The 16845-nt window shown below is 39.5% G+C and overlaps 2 protein-coding genes across 3 annotated transcripts in view; one reads left to right on the forward strand and one right to left on the reverse strand.

Annotated features, from left to right (window-relative positions):
• vps37a (VPS37A subunit of ESCRT-I) overlaps positions 1 to 2923 on the forward strand; it is a 36863-nt gene extending 33940 nt beyond the window's left edge. For both annotated transcript variants that reach the window (XM_041188144.1, XM_041188136.1), the window contains exon 12: positions 2573 to 2923. The gene's annotated coding sequence lies outside the window, so the exon portion shown is untranslated. The remainder of the gene's footprint in view (positions 1 to 2572) is intronic.
• Positions 2924 to 2928: 5 nt separating this feature from the next.
• mtmr7b (myotubularin related protein 7b) overlaps positions 2929 to 16845 on the reverse strand; it is a 129563-nt gene continuing 115646 nt past the window's right edge. Inside the window, exons 13-14 of the mRNA XM_041188124.1 lie at positions 16535 to 16661; positions 2929 to 5022 (exon numbers count right to left, since the gene is read on the reverse strand). Coding sequence (XP_041044058.1) covers positions 4663 to 5022; positions 16535 to 16661 — 487 coding nt within the window. The 3' untranslated portion in view covers positions 2929 to 4662. The remainder of the gene's footprint in view (positions 5023 to 16534; positions 16662 to 16845) is intronic.

Here is a 16845-nt window from a genome sequence, read left to right on the forward strand (position 1 = left end):
TCCAAGTGAAATATGATAGAATTGTTAAAACTGCCCAACTCTCAGATCTGACCTTTGTCGTCACTACAGAGATCAAACAAGAATTGCTAACTCAGAATGTCAATTGCCTTTAAAGTTTTAGAATCAGTCAGTTTAATTGATATGTGCCATGTATTCCCAAAGATTTGTTGGACTGGAGGGGAGAGGGAGAGGAAGACGGGGCAATGGCAGTAGTCTGTCCATACATGTCGTCTGTATCCTTCCTTATTGTGAACCAGATGCAATGTAAAATAGCTAATAATAAAAGATATTGACCTTGTTTGTGGCTGTCAATAACAAAATCTTAAAAACAAAAATGCTTCACTTTTGATACAACCTTATGGCTTTTAGTCCACCTAATAGTTGACTCCTTACCCTCAGTTTCACTGAAAAATCCTGACTTAACAAATCTCTTTTTAGTTGTAGCCCTCGTTACTAGTAGTAATCTAGTGGATCTTTACTACTACCTTTTGTTAATTTTTTATATTCTTAATTTCATAATTTTCTACGTTGAACTGTCTGCTCCCTATCTGCCCTTCATGTTAGCTTTTCAACGTCTTCCTGCAGTCTTTCACAATCCTCACTGGGATTTGCCACACCACTACCTAATTTGGCATATAGTTATCAAATCCTGATATTTTTCCCTCAATTCTGAGGTCCACCTTGTTTATTTATACACTAACTTAGAATGGCCCTAGTAGACAACTGTAAAACACTACTTGCCATGTCTGTCCAGTCTAAGAAGCTTTCTTTTGGGTCCAGCCATCATTTCATGTCTTTCAAACACTTCTATATTCCTGTGGTCACATTTCTCATAATTTAACCCTTTAACATGGAATTATGAAGATAAGTTGTATGTAGTTGGTTTTAATGGGCCAGAATTTACTGTAAAAAAAATATATAACAGTGAAGCTAATGGCACTGACTTGTTTATGTGTAAGTTGGACCCCAACTTCAGGCAAGCACGATACGCTACTGAATGTGAAAATCCAGAAATTGCTCTTCTGTTAACTTCACGAAAATTGCATCTTGCTGTCTGGCACCCCATTCAAATGTATTGAAATATGCATGAAGTTCCTCAGGTTGAATGTTAGGTACAGACTAAGCTTTCCACAAATTTAGGGTTTGTCCATTTCAATCTGTTACTAGTTTTAATTATGTACATCTTAATTACTATCAAGCAGCCACAGTGACTCTGAAAATTAACTTTTGGAAGTGTGGCATATCTTTGCCCTCGGATTTTAGTTGATGGAGCTCTTTTAAAAATAAATTATTGGTTGATTCTTTTTCTTTTTGTCTTAGTTGCCCAGATTTTCTTTACTTAGTCATGGTGAACACTTGAGATTTTCTCCTCTAACGAGGGCAGCAATGGCACTGCAGATCTCTGCGAATTTTTCTTAAGCTGAAATCCAGAAATTACAAAGCGCCTGAATAGTTCCAGAGGAACCCACTCTGATGGTCCTGCCATTCCTATTAAACTGGTAGGGACCATTAGTGCCAGAATTTTGTTTAATTGCCCTCACCTTGCCCAGAGTTTTATGTGCCAAAAGTTAGGGCTCATAAGCACAAGTGTAAGTCAGCAAATAGGCAGGATAAGTGAATGTTTCATTTCTGTAAAATATTCATGATTTACCCCAATTCCTCTTCATCCAACCCTGTCCCAGGAGAGCTGTATAGTATTGAACCTAATGTGCCAGAAAGCTGTGGACATGTTTCCTAGTCAGTTGCTTCTCTGCAGCACACTAATAGCTAAAGAAGCTTTCTCTTCTTTAACCTATTGCTGATAAAAGTATTTAGAAGTTTATAACAATTTTCAAAGTTTATAAAAATATTAGTAATTAAAAGTATTTAAATTTTAAAAAGTTAAACACTGCCTAAAATCATCATAAAGCACCAACCTGGACAGTTACTGACTGCTTGACCTCAAGGGCGTGACTTCTAGTTATGTCACTAGGAGTATGGCTTCACCAAGAATATGTCTCAGTGCTAAGCCTTGGAGATGATCTTGCCACTAGACTCCTGCAGCAGCGGGAAAGGCAAGTTCCCCCTACCACCTACAGACAAAGTAAATATGGATTTTTTTAGTGCAGTCAGCAGCGGAACATTGACGCTTTGTCATTGACAGGAAAATCTGGGCCAGTGTGATCTTTTTATCTTTCTGTTTTGCCTCTGCACCTGTTTTGGGATTAAATTTAATATTCTAATTTGCACTTCCTGGTTCACATTGTGTTGTTCATTAGAAACACTGCGATCTGCTTAAGGAGCCATACAGTTGCTTGGACTCAAACACCCTTTAGAGGGCGGTATCCTATTTGGATGTTGCTGCGAGTTAACCATTGGCATAAGGTTAGAAGATAAATAGGTAAAGGGCAAGTCTGCGGTTTGTTCACTGGTTACAGTAGTTTGTGTATATTTTTCTCAGTTTAATAAAGTGCGCAACCTCTCTGGTTTTTAGTTTTGCAGTCTTTAAATAATTTTAGAACTATTCTTTGCAGATAAAATCACTCAGTCTTAGAACATGCTGTTATTAATAATGCTATCTTTTCTCTCTCAGCTTTTAAGTTGGCATGAATTGAAATTTTTGCTCTGGACAAGATGGAATGCATTCAAACTGCAAAATGAAAATTACAGATGTGTCAACACATTTAAGAAATGTTATACAGCATGACTTTTTTGAAATGGTGATGTTTTTGTAAAATCACAATTTCCAGTATTAAAATGCAGTTCAAAATAACCAAAATTTACCTAAATTTGTTCCTGTATGTTAGATTTCAATATTCTTGGTAAATATTGTTAAATTTGTAAGCAACTGTAGTTTGAGTTCCTGTGTTAAATATGGCACTAACATGTAAATAGTACTGATAATTGCACTGTTGCTTTACTATTCATAAAATGTTTTCAAACAGTTTGATCATTGGTGAAATTTATTGAGCTGAAGTTTTCAGTTTAAGAATAACATCGTGGCATTTCATAAGTACATTACAATAAGCAATCTAAATGTCATGCTGAGGTAATTTGTATAACTTATTTCAGAAGGTCAAGGTGAAAGTGCAGTGACGCATGACTTCAGATGTTTTATAAAGTAAATCTATACTTTTTTAAAAATTCATTTTGCTTGAATTATGGAATTGCCACAACCTACTTCACATTTTTGTATTTAATTAGTACATTAAGCATACAATGATGTTACAATAATGTGACAGATTTTTCTATTTACAGAATGTTAAGATATATAACAGGATTTTCAAACTATAAGTAGCAAATATATTTACCAGCGTACTATTCTTTTCATAAAAGAAGGAATAAAATCTCAACTTCAACGTGTAATGGTTTGCACATGTTGAGTTTTCTAATGTGGGACATTGACTCATGCATTCAAAGATTGCAGATATAAAAGGTAGAGAGCAGTGTTCAGTGTTGAAACTGGGTGCATTTACACAATGGACATTGCAAAAAAAAATTCTGCTTTTGAGTAACTACTAAAACATACGTGAGTATCTGTTGGCTGAAGTTGAGAATAAATGAGCAATTTTTGGACATTTTAAATTTCAAAGTAATCCATTTTTAAACAAAATCCAGTAGCAAAATATGTTGGCATACTTGCCCATTTTGTCACAGTATGTTTCATCCATGATTGTTTAGACAACTTTTATCTTTGCTTGGCCTTTGTGAGGACACAAGACTGAGGATGAATAGTCTTTTATTAAATAATTGGAATGGGGTGAAAAATACTGTTACACCAAAGCAATGGCATTAATTGCAATTTCAACATTTTTTAACCTTGATTGAAAGGCATAGGCTACGAAGTCAAATAAATTAATCAGCTCGTATTTTTTGAAGGGAGGGTACATTAGAGGTACTTCTGTGTTTTTGGCTCATTACATGTTCACATTTTGCCATTTACCTGAATTTTTTTCTTTTCAGAAGTTGTATGGTGATGTGTAAGAAATCATTCAATTTGACGAGGAAACTATTTCATATAAAAAGCCAAATATGTAAATGCCATACTTAGAATAACTTAATGTTTACAGCTATACAAGTACATCTTTTGTGTTCACTTCATTTAATTAATTTCACAGCATGGAAAATCTAGGGATATACTCACTGAGATGCTATTGGTCCAGTTACAATTAAAACAAAATTCTAGCTGTTCACTTTTTAAAAATTTCAATTCTCTTGCCAGCACGTAGACTCTCAGTACGAATCCTTCTATCTACTGGTTCACTCTGACATCAGTTACAACTTTAGAACTGCTCGAGTTCAGGAAATTAGTCACATGCTGAATAAATTGCTTGACTTCCTAAGGTTGGCCAGTTCCCAGACTGCCCCCTGCTGGTTGTAACAGACCTGGTAAAGGATACTTCTGTCATTGACCTCACTAGAGTCCTCCAGCAGGAAAGAAAACTAAAGTAGTCAATCTGAAGTTTCTTCCCTTTTAACCAAAAATAACTTTTCCAATTGTTTCTCCCTCAGAAATAACTGAGCTCTATATGTTTAAGATCTGAGATGGAATTTGATTTATAAATTATAACGATACCAAAAACTTACAATCTGCCTTATTTACTAGTGTATAATATAAAATGGATCTTCTGCTCTCATAATGTATGAATTTGTGGTCCTTTTTAACCAGGCATCACTAAATTCTCATGCAATAGCAAAGGCAACTTCCTCTGGGTATTCTGACAGATTTTTGCTGCTATCTTCACTAGACAGGAAGTCTCCACCACTTGGTGATCTGCAGCTCAAATCAGCAACACCTGACTCCTGGTCACTATTGCCAGAAAGATCAGTGTCTGAATGCTTCATGCCATGTATCAGAATTGTAGTTTCTGAATCTTCATCTGCCTGTGAAGGGCTATAAGAAGTGAATGGTTTCCCACTGTCGGTGTAATCCTGAGGGGTGTTGGCTAAACATTGATCAGAAGTGGAGATTTCCAGTTTGTGAAGCAGTTTGATTTCCTCTTTTCTGTTCCTCACATGAGATTGATCCAGTCTTGCTAACTTCTGTTTAAAATAATCAAAGTAGCATGTCAAGAGAGATTTTGCTTAAATTGGATATCAAGTAGCTGTTCAAATGAAAGCAAAAGAATTAGAATGATAGAAATACTGGAGACAGTTTTACTTAATGTTTATTAATAGAAAATCATGGAAACACACCTGTATGTTCCCATTATGTATTCATGCTTGCTGAGAGTTCTTGCCAGGCCCTTATTTTGTTAAAACCAGTCCTTCTCTGCATCTTTCTCTAGTTCTATCATCTTTTCCTTACTCCTAGTTAATTTTGTCCATGATACCCATTCCCACTGAAGTGCTGACCACCCAACTCCCTTCTGGCTCCTATGCATACAAACTAGGAGCAGAAATAGGCCATTTGGTGCCTCGAGCTTGTTCCACCAATCAATAAGATCATGGCTGATCTGTATGTGTTTCAAGTTCTACATTCCCATCTATCCCTGAAAACCTTTGATCTAAGGATGACTGATTTCTGCACCTAAGACAGTAGTGAACCAGATAGCTTTTTACAACAATCCAATAATTACATGGTCTCCATTCCTACTGATACTAGCTGTTTATTCCAGATTTATTTCATTAATTAAATTTAAATTCCCCTGTTACCATGATGAGATTCAAACTAATCATTAGTGCAGTACCATAACCACTATGATACTATTCCCTTGAATCCTCTATCTCCTTGCAAACTTTGGACCTGTGTCCCATTTCAGACCTCAATAGTTCAATACAATGTCTCCCAAATCCATGTCCTCCTTCCCCACAACTCCTCATGTTTGAATCTCTCCAATCAGTAATACGATAGCCTATCTAACAAGTGAACTATCCCTCTTCATCCTTCTCTACAGCTCAGTCATTGCCTGAAACTCCTGCAATGACATATCTTCTCATCCTCACATTCTTACTTCCAGAATCCCCCAAGCATCCATCCTTGACACCACCCCCCCCCCATTTCTCATCTCCATGCTACCCTTTGTCAACATTATCCAAAGACATGATGTCAGGTTTTACATGTATACCAGCATTCATCTCTACCTCACTACCCACCTCTCTTAACTCCACCACTACATTGTTAGATATCTAACAAAATCCTCCAGTTAAACATGGTAAGACTGAAGGCATTGTATTTAGGCCCCCATCACAAAAGCTGTTTCTTTGCAAACAATTCCATTCAGTTTTCTGTAAACAGGTGTTTCCCAGGAGCATTAGTCAAACAAATCTGACACTGAGCCAACAAAGATGTTAGGTGAGATAACCAAAGCTTGGTGGGCAGCATCTTAAAGGAACAGAGATTTGGAAATGGAATTGTAGAGTTTGGGATCTACCTTGGTACCTACCTCTTTATCAAGCTTTTGACCATCCTTCCTAATACCTTATTTGATTCACTGTCAATTATTGTCTAATCGTCATTTGGTAGTACAGATCTCGAGTATTGCTGAAAAAAGACATGTCGAAGCTTTTCATCTTGCACTCTTCAGGACACTTCCCAAGAATACCAATATAAGGGGAAAACAGCAATTTATACTTTATGAAGAGTGCGCTGATTGGTTGGCAAGTGAACTCTGTGTGGTAGAGGCATTTTCATGGAGAATGCACCAGTGATACTGACTGACAGTTAACTGTCAAGCATTGTTTGAAACTTAAACCAGGCATCTTGACCCTGATTGGTCAAGGCATTGCCCTGAGGAATGAGTTAGCAAATGGCTATCGCTTATTTTGTTTAGCTGAAACTGGTGCAATGTATGTACATGTTCTTTCTGTCTGTAAAGAACAGGGCCCTGTGTATTATTATAGCTAATACAGTTTACAGTAAATGCAAACGTGGCACACTGAACCTGACTGACCATCTTAAATTGGTTGTCAGCGTAATTCTTACACGCTGACGATTATTTCGCAATTGTTGTCTACTCTCTAATTGCGGAATCATCTCTAATGTTGGACACTGCTTTGAGTTTTGCAAGCATGGGCTGGTTGGGTATGGTCTGTACCTTGCGAACAGCGGTTGGCACATGCTGTTTGATATGACCCGCCAGTCTTTGGGAATGTACGGCCTACATACCTAGCATCACACTGGCACTGAAATTCACATACCACATTACTCATTTGAGATAGGCAGAATGTCTTTTTGACGGCAGCATCCTGTTAGTGGCAAATACGACTCGAGTTGCTACTGGCTAGCAGTGTAAAACAGCTAGCTTTACCTGTTGCTCAAATTGCTCATTTGACATTGCTAGCCTATTCACCAATGTTCCACTTAAGGAAGCCATAGATATTTGTGCTGCAGCCATTGCATGAATCAGTGTTCATTGAACTTAGCAACTTGCGCAGTTGAGGTCAGCTTTTATTGATACCATGTATGCCCAAATTGTTGCCACGAGATCCCCTCTAGGCCCAATTCTCACAAACATCTTTGTTGGGTTCCATGAAAAATGTGCCTTCGATGGAATGAGATCTAACCTCCTACCCCTCGTATATTTCTGGTATGTGGATGATATTTTTGCTATATTTAAATCCGCAGATGCATGTAACAATTTCCTTACATGTTTTAATGGGCTCCATCCTGCACTCAAATTTACCTTTGAAATGGAACAGTGAAATGAACTCTAAGATAAAAGCTAAATACTGCGGATGCTGGAAATCTGAAACAAAAACAAAAATAGCTGGAAAAAGCTTTTAACAGCTTTTTTTGTTTTTGAGTCAAATGAACTCCCCTTTCTTGACGTACTAGTTGAGAAATCTGCCCGGGGGGTGCTCTAACACAGCCTACCAGAAGCCTACCTTCACTGGTCAATGTACGTGTTGTGATTCTTACAGTTCCACACGCTGTCATTTTGGTCTTATCAGTAACCTTGTAAATAGGGCCCGAGCCATTTGCTCACCATGCAAGCTTGATGCTGAAAAAGGTCGCATCAAAGACATTCTGTAGGATAATGGATATCCTGATTAGATCAATTCACACTGTATATCATGCAAACTCATGAATGGTGGGCCTAAGGCAGTCACTTGTGGCCCTGAAAAGTGCAGAGTCTACCTCAGATTACCCTGGAAGGGCAAGGAATCTCAAAACTAAAAGCAACAGATGAAGCTAGCTGTTTAACGTTGCTACTATGCTGTGGCTAAACAAGTGGTATTTGCCACTAATAGGGTACTGTTGTAAAGCCAAAAAGACATTCTGTCTATCACACAAATGGGTAACATGGTATATGAATTTCAGTGCCAGCATGATGCTAGGCATGTAGGCTATATGTTCCAAAGACTAGCGGATCGTATCAAATAGCATATCCCAGCCGCTGTTTGCAACAGGCAAGGTATATATCATACCCAACCAGCCCATGCTGGTAAAACTCAAAACACAGTGTGCAACATTAGATGTGATTCCACAATTGGACAACATTTTCTAAACAACCCTCAGTGTGTAAGAATTACGCAGACAATTTAAGATTGTCAGTCGGGCTCACAGTGTGGAGCATTTGTGTGTACTGGAAGCTACGTATATTAATACACAGGGCCCTGTTCTTTGCAGACAGAAAGAACATGTACACATATTGCACCTGTTTCAACTAAACAAAATAAGGGATAGCCATTTGCAGATTCATTCTTCAGGGCAATGTCTAGACCAGAGTCAAGCTGCCTGGTTTAAGTTTCAAGCAATGCTTGGCAGTTAACTGTCAGTCACCATCACTGGTTCATTCTCCATGGCAATGCCACTTGCCAACCAATCAGCACTCTCTTCATATACAGTATAAATTGTTCTTTTCCACTTATATTGGTATTCTTGCAAAGTGTCCTGAGGATTGCAAGATGAAAAGCTTCCACGTCTCTTTTTTCAGCAATGTGTTCTAATTACAATAGACAAAACACTTGGGACATGTTCCTACTTTAAAGGTGCTGTATAAACACAAGTTGCAGAGATGGGCAATCCCATACTAGTGTTCTGGAGTTAAACAAAGGTAACTACGTAGGTATGAGGACAGATTTGGCCCTAGTGGACCGGACAGGAAAACTACAAAGTAGGACAGTTGATGAAGTAGCAGATACTTAAGGAGGTATTCAATTCCTCCCAAGTAAAATATATCCCAAAGAGGAAGAAAGATGGTAAGAGGGGGGAAAAGCATCCATGGCTAAGCAAGGAAGTTAAAGATAACAAGGGTAAAAACTAAGGCATACCAAATTGCAAAGGTCAATGGGAAAATTTTAAAGATCAACAAAGGGGTTACTAAAAAAAAAATAAAAAGAGCAAAGGTAAAGTATGAAAGAAAACTAGCGCAAAATGTAAAAACTGATAGCAAAAGCTTCTACAAGTATATAAAAGGAAAGAGAGTAGCTAAAGTGAATGTTAGTCCCTTGGCGGATGAGACTGGGGAGTTAATAGTGGGGAACGCAGAAATGGCAGAGACGCTTACTCAATATTTTGCCTCAGTTTTCACGGTGGAGGACACTAGTATCACCCCAATAGTAACAGGTAGTGCAGAGGATGTAGAGGAGGAACTTAGAACAATCACCATCACTAAAGAAAAAGTACTGAGCAAACTATTGGGATTAAAGGGTGACAAATCCCCAGGATCTGATGGCCTACATCCCAGGGTCTTAATGGAAGTGGCAGCAGATATGGTGGATGCATTGGCCATAATATTCCAAAATTCCCTGGATTCTGGAAAGGTTCCAGTGGCTTGGAAAAATGCTAATAAAATGGTCTTATTCAAAAAGCGGGGGAGGCAGAAAGTAGGAAACTATAGACCAGTTAGTTTAACACCGGTCGTTGGGAAATTGTTGAAATCCATTATTGAAGAAGTATTAATGGGGCATTTGGAAAGTCAAAATGCAATCCATCAGAGTCAGCATGGTTTTATGAAGATTAAATCATGTTTGATTAATTTGCTAGAGTTCTTTGAAAATGTGACAAGCAAAGTGGATAATGGGGATCCTGTAGATGTAGTATATCTGGACTTCCAGAAGGCCTTTGATAAAGGTGCTGCACATAAGATTAATACACAAGATACGATCACACAAAGTTGGGGGTAACATATTAGCTTGGATTGAGGATTGGCTAACCAACAGAAAGCAGAGAGTCGGGATAAATGGGTTTTTTTCTGGATGGCAAGCTGTAACTAGTGGGGTGCCACAGAGTTCGGTCCTTGGGCCCCAACTATTTACAATCTATATTAATGACTTGGATTCAGGGATAGAAGGTATTATAGCTAAATTTGCAGATGACACCAAAATAGGTGGGAAAGTAAGTTGCAATGAAGAAATAAGAAATTTACAAATGGATATGGCCAGGTTAGGTGAATGCGCCAAAATTTGGCAGATGGAGTTTAACGTGGGTAAGAGTGAGGTTATCCATTTTGGTTGGAAGAATAAAAAGGTGACATTATTTAAATGGAGAGAAACTTCAGAATGCTTCAGTGCAGAGGGATCTGGGTGTCCTTGTGCATGAATCGCTGAAAGCTAGTATGCAGGTACAGCAGGTAATAAGGAAGGCAAAAGGATTTTTGGCATTTATTGCTAAAGGAATAGAGTATAAAAATATGGAGGTGTTGTTGCAACTGTACAAGGCATTGGTGAGACTGCACCTGGAGTACTGTGCACAGTTTTGGTCCCCTTAATTGAGGAAGGATGTAGTTGCACTAGAGGCAGTTCAGAGGAAGTTCACTAGATTGATTCCAGAGATGTGGGGCTTGTCTTATGAGGAGAAATTGAGCAGTTTAGGCCTATACTCACTAGAGTTTAGAAGGATGAGAGGAGATCTAATTGAGGTATATAAGATGCTAAAGGGGATAGGCAAAGTAGACGTGGAGCGAATTTTCCACTTCTGGGGCATTCTAGAACGAGAGGCCATAGTTTTAGGCTAACGGGTGGTAGATTTAAATCAGAGATGAGGAGGAATTACTTTTCTCAAAGGGTCGTGAATCTGTGGGATTCACTACCCCAGAGTGCAGTGGATGCCGGGACACTGAATAAATTTAAGGAGGAGATAGACAGATTTTTAATTAGTAATGGGTTGAAAGATTATGGGGAGAGGGCAGGAAATTGGAGTTGAGGCCGAAATGATCGTAATGATTGGCTGGGCAGGCTCGAGACGCTGAATTGCCTACTCCTGCTCCTAGTTCTTATGTACCTAGGGAGATGACCAAGATGTTGGGCAGTGAAGGGTTTGTTGAGATGGAAGTGATGTAGTGGTTGAGCAAATGGATAACTAGAGAAGTATCTTACTGAACGAAAGACAAAAGATAGTGGTTTAGTGAGGATGGTCTGGGGAGAGTTGAGAGTATTGTCAAAAGTAATTTGAGGGAGAGTTTATTTTTCCAGGAATAAGAAAGTGATAAGGACAGAGAAGGAAGTGAAGCTGTAAGAAAATAGTGTGGTGAGAGCTTCAGGAAGTGGCCAGGTGTGGTCCTGTCAAGAGATAGAGACCACAGATGTAAAGAGGGTACAGGTAGATGCCAAGATCACGGGTGATTCTACCATTGTCCATTTTGAAAAGCAAATAAAAGACAACTATTAATACCAGAAGGACACATCTTGAAATATTTGTGAATTGAACTGCCTGAATGCCACTTGCTGACCAAGCATTCTATCACATCTCAATTTTATTTTAAAAAGCGTACAATGCAAACAATGTCTTATGGGGAAATCTTTTGGCTGTAGCCTACACACTGAATAGTGAACAACAACCTGTGCAAAACAACAACCAGCTGAGAGAGGCAGAGACAATTGACAACTCCCTGGTTAGAATCATACAATGGTTACAGCACAGGAGGCCATTCACCTTGTGTCTGTGCTGGCCCTCCAAAGGAGCAATTCATTTAGTGCCACTCCCCTGTCTTTTCCCCAGAGCCCTTTTTTCCCTTTCAGATAATGGTCTATTTCCCCACCAAGTTGCCTAAATTCTGACAGCACGAACAAACCTGTCTTTCTACCTAAGTCATTGGTGCCAATGTGGACCACAACTGCTGGCTGTTCATTCACTCACCAAACCCCCCATCCCGTGTTCCCACCTCACCAGGGTACTCTGCAGTTGTTCATTGACATCATTGCCCTGGCACCAGGGAGACAACATAGCATCCTAGATTCATGTCTGTGGCCACAAAAATGCCTGTCTGTTCCCCTAACTATGGAGTCTCTAGTCTCTATTACTCTTACAGTTGTTTTGGTGCCCCTCATAGAGCTAGGCCAGCTGCTAAGTTGTGGACCTGGTTTTAGGTGCACTCCCCAGATAAACCATCACTTTCCTCAATATACTGGTTGGAGAGTAAAATGCAGTCTGGGGTTTCCTACACTAGCAGCCTATTTCTTCTTGACTACCTGGTGGCCACCTGTTCCCTCTCCCTCTGCATATTAAGCTGCAAGGTGAGCAGATCTATAAACATCCTATCCAAAGAGCTCTCAACCTTGTGGATGTGCCACAGTGATGCCAGCTGCTGCTCAAGCTCCAAAATCTGGAGTTTGAACTGCTGCAGCCCATGACACTTCCTGCACATATGGTTATCCATATGGTTATGGTTCTCTATCAACATCCCGGGGGTTACCATTGACCAGAAACTGAACGGGACTAGCCATATAAAAACTGTGGCTACAAGAGCAGATCGGAGACTAGGAATTCTGCGATGAGTAACTCACCCCCTGACTCCCCAAAGCCTGTCCATCATCTACAAGGCACAAGTCAGGAGTGTGATAGAATAGTCCCCACTTGCCTGGATAAGTGCAGCTCCCACAACACTGAAGAAGCTGGACACCATCCAGGATAAAGCAGCCCACTTGATTGGCACCACATCCACAAACATTCACTCCCTCCACCACCAACGCACAGTAGCAACAGTGTGCACCATCTTCAAGATGCACTGCAGGAATTCACCAAGGCTCATTAGACAGCACCTTCCAAACCCATGACCACTACCGTCTAGAAGGACAACGGCAGCAGATAGATGGAACACCACCACCTGCAAGTTCCCCTCCAAGTCACTCACCATGCTGACTTGGAAATATATCGCCATTCCTTCATCGTCGCTGGGTCAAAATCCTAGAACTCCCTTCCTAACAGTACTGTAGGCTTACCTACACCACATGGGCTGCAGCAATTCAAGAAGGTAGCTCACCATTACCTTCTCAAAGGCAACTAAGGATGGGCAATAAATGCTGGCCCAGCCTGTAAAGTCCACAACCCGTGAATGAATTTTTAAAAATACAGGAAATCTCCTGGAGTTCCAAAATGGAAGAGGATGTGCACTTCAGGCGTTCGTACTGCCCTGCCATTCACGCTGATCCTGACCTGTTTCACACTTCCCCAGGTAGCATAAGGAGTGTTGAGTTCCATTTCCATCACAAATGTAAAACACCAAAAACTGTTAAAAGCAAAAGGCATGAGGAAATTGTAGCATAGTGGTTATGGTACGAGATGATTAATCAAAGGAAATGAGTTTAAATCCAAATCCAGATGGACTTAAATTCAGTTAATAAAAGAAATCTGGAATTAAAACTTGTAACTAGATTATTGTAAAACTCCATCTGATTCAATAATTCCTTTAGGGAAGGAAATCCATGTCCTCGGCAGGTCTGGCAGCATCGGCGGAGAAGAAAAGAGTTGACGTTTCGAGTCCTCATGACCCTTCGACCATGAGGACTCGAAACGTCAACTCTTTTCTTCTCCGCCGATGCTGCCAGACCTGCTGAGTTTTTCCAGGTAATTCTGTTTTTGTTTTGGATTTCCAGCATCCGCAGTTTTTTTGTTTTTAATCCATGTCCTCACCTGGTCTACAGTACATGTGACTCCAAAAACATAGCAATGTAGTTGACTCTTAACTGCCCTTTGAAACGGTCTAGCAAGTCACTCATTTGTCAAGGTGTTGGCTCAAGAGCAATTAGGGATGGACAATAAATGCTGGCCTTGCCAGCATGTTAGGAAATAGAGATAGTTTAAGTAAGTTATATTGGTATGTGTAGGAATGAGTTTTAGCTTTAAAGTTTAAGTTTGATTTCTATTTCTGTGTCTGTGTGTTAAGAAAGGTCAAATGGGGTTTTAGTTTCACTTTAAATGGGTGCTTACATATCTAATGAGGTTTTTTATGGCTGTTGCAACTAAGTTAAATGAACAAGGGTCGAAGAATTGAACTGTTGCCTAACAACAGGGGGCCAGGAGGCAGGTGCCTCCCACGGACGCACACACAGAAGAAGAGAAACAGCAGTTTTGATTTGGAAGCTGTGGAGTTCAGGTATTTTTTTTTTTTGAAAGTTGCTGCCAGGAGAGAATGGAGCAAAGGGGACAGATAGCCAGTTCCAAGCTAAAGAAAAACATCAAAAAATCCAGGGGAGTGGAAGAGGGGAAAGTGAGCAGTTGAGCTATATAAACAAGGCTATCCAGAGTTAAATGTGCTGATTACTGAATGCTAGAGGTTTCTCAGTGCCATTAATGAAAAGTCAGCCAGACCTGCCACTTTTGATTATCACTCTGTGGCCCTGCTAGGGTGAGGTCAAGTTGACCAGTAATGTCAAAATGATCAAATACCATGCTAGGTTCATAAATGAATAATGACCTAGTAACTGCAGTACCAGATTGTAGCCTGTTGAAACCATATAACAGTAAAGAACTTCTTCACAAAAAATGTAAAGAAGAGAACATCAATAAGAGCAATTTTAAATTTTGCTCTTTCAACTTTTGGACCACTTCTCTGATTAGCCATGAATCTTTAAACTAGTACCACATGAGTTTCTAACTGTCTTCTTGATTGTTCATCTATCTGCCTCTTCTATCAGTTTACAAATTTAAATAACCTTGTGAGAACTTCTCATAGAGATATCCTTTGAAGCCTGAATCAACCCATGTCTTTCCTAACAATAAGCTGGCAGACTATGACTGCAAACGGACATTCCTCTAACATTATTGATCTTAACATGGTTGAGTCAGATGACTTCCAGGTTATTAATTGCTTTCACTATCTGATATCATCAGTAAAGGAGACCACATTAAAGATGTTGGCCTGGAGCCAGAGCAGAGTGTTAGAGCAGCACTTTTAAGTGTATTCACAATCATGCCAGCAGCAAACTCAAAATTTGAGGTAAAGCAAGTTGAATTAGCTTCAATTTTGGCTTTTTTCATAGCCTCTATCTCATGATCAGTTAAGGTGAATGGTCTAATGATTAACATAAATGTTAGGTTGCACTACATTTTTTTAATATGCTTTCCTGGAGGTGCAGACACATTGGTTAAAGAATATCAGCCAAATGTTTTTAAAATAAAATCAAAATACTGCAGATGCTGGAAATCTGAAATTAAAAACCAAAAGGCTGGAAATACTCAGCAGGTCTGGCTGCATCTGCAAAGAGAGAGAAACAGGGTTAACATTCTGAGTCGAATATGACTCCTCTTCAGAACTGGACCTTGCTCTGAGGAAAACCCTCTATGTTAAGTTTAACTAACATGCAAAGGGACAAATCCAGGGTTGGATCAGGCATGTCAGATCCAAATTTATACATTCAGATTTCAGTCCATGACAAAGAGGGGGTTAAATTAGATAATTCCCAAAAATGGGATTGGGGATTGAAGTTCACGATTAACCTGTGCCCACTGATAACATTGCAGGCAACATTAAATTCATGCTCTCTGCTGTTTTAAATTATTTCTGCAAGCAGTTAACATTGCCCTTTGGCTGATGCAACAGCAGAGGCCTGATATCACCAGTAGCTAATACTATTTAAAGTTAGTTTGCACCTCTAAAAGGGGATGGGCTTTCTATTTGCAAGAAGTGGTGGGAGTCTCTTGTGAACTCAATCTGTGCTGTGAAGTATTGAAGAATGGCTGAACATGCACAAAGATTTTATGATAATGCATAGGAAGTTTTGGCACAAGATATGGTGAGAAGGAGAGACATTCAAGGGTGCAGGAGACCATAGGTGCGTATGCTTAGGAGGCAGTGAGAAGCAGCAGCAGTGGAGGTCAATGTCTGTAGTACTGATCCGAGAATATGGATGCAATGCAGGAAGAAGTTTATGTACCACCGGTGCATATTCTATCACTGCAGCCACCTCTTAGAACCCTAGGATGTATGCCAGGGGATTAGCTGGCTTTCTGTCTCATTAATTTCTTCAGTACTATGGTACAAAAAATGTGAAGTATAAACACAAGCATGGACCAGTTGGGCCAACTGGCCTGTTTCTGTGGTGTAAATTCAATATAATTCCAAGATACATTGTCACTTTTATTTACTTGAAAACCATCCACCTATCCTGCTGGCCTAACAGTGTCCATCTAGTCAGAATTTGCCACTAACCCCCAAGAGAATTTGTATCATCAGCAAATTTCATTTTTGTTCCCTCAATTTTTAAATGGCCCCATGCAGTCCTCTGGAAGATCACATGCCATACCTTTCCAGTCAGATTTTTTTTCTCCTATCTACTGCCTTCTGCCCGCCAACCATTTCTCTAAACATTTAGCCACATTCCCTTAATTGCAAGTTCTGTTATCTTTAGTGTAAATCTCTGCAATGGTGCCTTATCAGTTAAGACAAATTACCTCCTCTAGCACTTCAAGTTCTTCTTCCAGTTGCTGGGTTTCCTCCTTCACAGCCATCAAGAATTCTGTAATAGGCTGCCGAGGATGCATGCCTTTTTCAAACCGGTTGTACATGCTCCTCCAAAACCTACTTGAAACAAGGCCGTTTAATTAGGATTTCTAAATGGCAGTAACTAATCGAGTCAAACCTAAACATTTGATCTGTGAAATAATGAGGGAAAATATTAGTACTTTGAAGTCATGTTACACAGAGATTAATTTGGTTTGAAGAAAATACTTCTGAGTTGAAACAATAATTCTGTACAATAAAA

Source organism: Carcharodon carcharias, chromosome 1, assembly GCF_017639515.1.
Source record: "Carcharodon carcharias isolate sCarCar2 chromosome 1, sCarCar2.pri, whole genome shotgun sequence".
Taxonomy (NCBI): domain Eukaryota; kingdom Metazoa; phylum Chordata; class Chondrichthyes; order Lamniformes; family Lamnidae; genus Carcharodon; species Carcharodon carcharias.